This window comes from Lathamus discolor, unplaced genomic scaffold (assembly GCF_037157495.1).
Source record: "Lathamus discolor isolate bLatDis1 unplaced genomic scaffold, bLatDis1.hap1 Scaffold_70, whole genome shotgun sequence".
NCBI lineage: Eukaryota > Metazoa > Chordata > Aves > Psittaciformes > Psittacidae > Lathamus > Lathamus discolor.
Window position 1 is genome coordinate 1,710,722 of NW_027069385.1, and position 4,809 is coordinate 1,715,530.

The following is a 4,809-nucleotide window of genomic DNA, read 5'->3' on the forward strand; positions in this document are numbered from 1 at the left end:
TTGGGTGCAGTGGTGCTTGCAGCTCCTTGGTTGCAGCTCCTTGGAAGCAGCTCCTTGGTGTCACTCTTAGCGGTGGTGGCAGCGATGGCTTTGCTCCTTGTCATCATCCTGCTGGCCTTGGCCTGGCTGGTGCAAGGCTCCTGGGACAGCTGTGGGTGAGTGGCTCCAGGCTCCGGGGCTCCTGGTATTCCATAGGGAGATGCTGCCGCTCCCAGCCACGGTCACACCAATGGGGAGGTGGGATGTGGGGAGCCCCACTTGCTTGCCATCACCCCATGTGGTGGCACAGCCCAGCTATGGGTCACCCCATAGGGTCCTTTGTCCTGCAGCACCCTATGAGGCAGGATGATGCTCATCTCTGGGACACCCCATAGGGTCCCTTGTCCCTGCAGCTCCCAATGGGGCACGACAATGCTCGCCCTGCATCCCTAACCATCAAGTGTTGGGCTTCTGCTTCCAGAGGGACCTGCGGTACCCGTCCCATGGCTGATTCTTATGGGATGTCGCGCATTGTCGGAGGCATGGATGCGCACCAGGGCGCCTGGCCATGGATTGTCAGCATCCAGTTCCCCACAGCCACCGGATTCTCGCACATCTGCGGGGGGTCCCTCATCACCCCTCAATGGGTCCTCACGGCCGCTCACTGCTTCGTCGGGCAAAAGTAAGGGGGAGAAGGGATTCCAGCCGTAGGGAATAGCCAAGGAGCAGCTCCCATCCCGTCCCGTTCCCCATCCTGGATGCACTGGGAAGAGCGCTCAGGAGAAGGCTGATTCCAGCTTGACAGCCCTTGAGCCTAAGGCACGCTGGCGCAGTGCTTTCCTTTGGGAAGCAGCAGGAATGTGGCTCCTTCCCATCCCTCTTCTCCATAAAATGGATTAGAATAGATTAAAATGGAATGGTATGGAATGAGATGGAATGGAATGCAATAGAATGCAATGGTTATGGATCATGGAGTGGGGTGGGCTGGAAAGGAGCTTGAGATCATCCATTTCCAACCCCTTGCCATGGGCAGGGATGCCTTCCATAGAGCTACTTGCTCCAAGCTGGCCTGCAGCACTGCCAGGGATGGAGATCCAAACCTTCTCCATCCATGCCATCCCAGTGCCCCAGCACCCTCTTAGGGAATCCCTTCCTTATCTCCAGCCTGCAATTCCCTGTGGGAACCCATCAGCCCTTGTCCTATGGCTCCAATCCCTGCTCTTCCACTCCCTCCCAGCTTCACCAAGGATTGGTTCGTGATGGTCGGAATCACGGACCTGGCTTGGGCCAATGCCGAGACCCAGAAGCGTTGGATACGGCAGGTCGTGGTCCATGAATATTACACGGGCATCTCCGGCGGCTTCGACATTGCCTTGGTGGAGCTGGACCAGCCAGTGCAGTGCGGGTACCACGTGCAGCTGGCCTGCATACCCGATGCGACGCTCAGGTTATCCCAGCTCTCCGAGTGCTTCATCAGCGGATGGGGCGCAAGGGAGGCCAGAAGTGAGTGCCCGATGGCCCCGTTGGCCTTGGAATGCTGGGCCATGGATTCATGGAATGGGATGGAAGGGAGGGTAAAGCTCATCCAGGTCTATTGGAGATTGCTCCAACTGGGGATGGAGCATCCCAGCCTTCTCCATCCAGCCCTTCCCAGTGTCCCACCACTTCCTTCTCTCCAGCCTGAGCATCCCTGGTTGAGTTGGAACCCATCACCCCTTGTCCCATCGCTGAAGGTCCCTCCATGTCCTCCTTTTGTTGAGGATACAGAGCAAAGGGGATGCAGCCCAGGACATGGGGGGATGTTGATGGCTCCCATTGAGCTTCTCAGCCCCCAATACCCCCAAAGCCAGTCCTTGTGCCCCCAGTCCTGACCCCCTTTGTGTCCCCACAGCGGGGGCATCGTCCCCATCAGCCCTGCAGGAGGCCAAGGTCCGCCTCATCGATGTCAAGCTCTGCAACAGCAGCCAATGGTACCGAGGGGCCATCAAGAGACACAACCTCTGTGCTGGGTACCCGCAGGGTGGCATCGACACCTGCCAGGTAGGGATGTGCCACTGGGGCTCCCTTCTCCTCTCCCATCTGCATGGCCCTGCTCTGCATCCCCCCTTATCCTAACTTCGGAAGCGCATCCGCCTCCTGATCCATCATCCCTGCGCGGAGACCATGGAGGTTGGAGCTTTAAGAGCATTGAGATTTCACCACTAAACCATGTCATGAGCATGGATTCATGGAATGGGTTAGGTTGGGAAGGAGTTTAAAGCATCCAGTTCGAAGCTAGGGACAGGGATGCCTTCCATTAGACCAGGTTCCTCCAAGCCCCATCCATCCTTCTCCATCCAACCCATGCCGGTGTCCCACCACCCTCATAGGAAACAACTCCTTATCTCCAACCCAAACTCCCCTGTTCCGGTTGGAACCCGTCACCCCTCGTCCTATGGCTCCAATCCATGCTGAAGGACCCTCTCCCCACCCAAATGATGAAGGAGAGCCCTTCCATCCCCATAGGGTGACAGTGGTGGTCCCCTCCGACATTGCCATGGCCACCCATCCCCATCCTCATCCTCTCTCCTTCTCCTCCACAGGGTGACAGTGGCGGTCCCCTCTGCTGTTCCCATGTCGACCCATCCCCATCCTCATCCTCTCTGTTTCTCCTCCATAGGGTGACAGCGGCGGTCCCCTCATGTGCCGGGACAAGCGTGCCAACTTCTTCTGGGTTGTGGGGCTGACGAGCTGGGGCCGTGGCTGCGCCAGGGCCAACCATCCGGGGGTCTACACCTCAACGCAGCACTTCCATGAGTGGATCCTCTACCAGCTGGGGATGTTCCGCTCCGCGGGAGCCTCTGCCACGCCCCCGACATGGAGCCACCAGCACGTCTCCCATACTCCCATCCAGGAGACAATGCCGGCGCCCACGGCCTCCAGCATCAGTGGCTTCTGCTCCTTCCCAGTTCGGGTGCTGGTGGAATTCACCACTCGGGTGCGGGAGTTACTGCAGGCTCTAGGGGGGAAGAAGACTTGAGGAGCAGCATCGCTTGCAGTTGTCTCGAACTTCGATAAAGTTGCCTTGTTTTCCCATAGAGAGGATGCTTTGCACGCCCACGTCTTCTTCTGGTCCATGGGGATGGATGGGGATGAGGGATGGAGGGCAGGGAACAGTGTGAAGCAGGAGCTGGGAATCAGGGAATCAGCCAGGTTCGGAAAGACCTTCAGGAGCATCAAGTCCAATCATTGCCCTACCATTAAGCCATGGCATGAAGAAGGAGGGGGGACAGCTTCCATTAGACCACATTGCTCCAAGCCCCATCCATCATCCTTCTCCATCCAACCCATCCCAGTGTCCCAGCACCCTCACTTCCTTATCTCTAACCTGAACTTCCCTGTTGTGGAGGATTGGCTTGTCAAAAAAGGTCAAAAGGTTACGTTCCCATCAATGAGCTGAAACAAGACATCTGTGTAGAACATGGTGCAAACCTCTCATGCCAGATAATGAGGAAATGAAGGACACCGGCAAACAGCAACATACTATGACCAATCACAGCCAAGGCCACTAAGTGATAAGTGCATGAGAAGGAGGATGGTGGGGGTGTGCACGGTGTAGCTGCAAAAGTATAGAGCTTACACAATGCCTTATTTGTGCCAGAACCAATCAAGTGCCTAGTATTTGCATATTCACTGTTATATTAACCGAAGGTAGAAGCCCAATAAACGAAGCTTGCTGGTAACTCATATTGAGTCGTCCAAGTCTTCCTTTCACGACACCCTGTTGTAGTTGGAACCCATCTCCCCTTGTCCTATGGCTCCAATCCATGCTGAAGGCTCCTCTCCACGCCCAAATGATGAAGGAGAACCCAGCCTTCCATGCTTCTGTTTCATCCCTGCATCCAGCTGGAGCATCCTGCTTCCAGGCTTGGGATCTTCACTTAGGACCTAACAAGCTTCAAGGCTGTATCCATCTGTCCTGGGTTCAGCAGTAGCAGTCATTTTTCTCCTTCTTAGTAGCTAGTGCAGTGCTGTGTTTTCATTTTTTGGCCTGGGAACAGTGCTGATAACGCCGATGTTTTCAGCTGCTGCTCAAATGTTTGGTCTGCCCAAGGACTTTGTGAGCCTCCTGCTCTGCCAGGGAGGAGGGGAAGCTGGGAGGAAGCAGAGACAGGACACCTGACCTAAGCTGACCAAAGAGGTGTTCCATACCACAGCACGTCATGGGCAGGATTCAATGCGGAGTTACCCGGAAGGGCAGGGACTGCAAGGTTGGACGAGTATCGGTGGGTGCTCAGCTGGGGGGAGTGGGGCGAGTTATTGGTCGGCTGGTGTTGAGGTGTTGTATTCTTTCCTCTTGTTATTTCCTTCATCATTATTATTATTGGTGGTAGCAGTAGTGATTTGTGTTATACCTTAGATACTAAACTGTTCTTATCTCAACCCGTGGGGGTTGCATTCTTTTCGATTCTCCTTTCTGTCCCTCTGGGAGCAGGGGGAGGGCAAGAAGTAGGGGGAGTGAGAGAGCGACTGTATGATTTATGGGTGACTTTGTTTAAACCACATGTGTGATCATTTTGTGGAGTAGCCTGCCTGTCAGCAGAACACTTGCGTACCCAGCAACCTCCCTGGCACTCTTACAGACACCAGGTCCTGCTGCATTCCCCAAGGTGGAACTGGACGTCTGCAATAAAGGAGCTCCCATGTACAGGATGGAACCAAAAGCAGCCTTGGAGGAGACAAAACAGGGAAGCCAGGGTCAGCAGACTACCTCCCAGGAAAGGTAAGGCAGCCTGCCCATGTCTCCTCCTCTGCTTTGCAACTACCAGCCTTTGAGCCTCCCTGCTTTCT

At 55.4% G+C, this 4,809-nt stretch overlaps 1 protein-coding gene across 1 annotated transcript; it reads left to right on the forward strand.

Annotated features, from left to right (window-relative positions):
• The first annotated feature begins 482 nt into the window (after positions 1 to 482).
• On the forward strand, positions 483 to 2,998 carry LOC136006786 (acrosin-like). Its single transcript, XM_065664841.1, has 4 exons — positions 483 to 661; positions 1,217 to 1,482; positions 1,871 to 2,019; positions 2,639 to 2,998. The coding sequence occupies exons 1-4, from the start codon at positions 483 to 485 to the stop codon at positions 2,996 to 2,998; spliced, it is 954 nt and encodes a 317-aa protein (XP_065520913.1).
• The last annotated feature ends 1,811 nt before the right edge of the window (positions 2,999 to 4,809 follow it).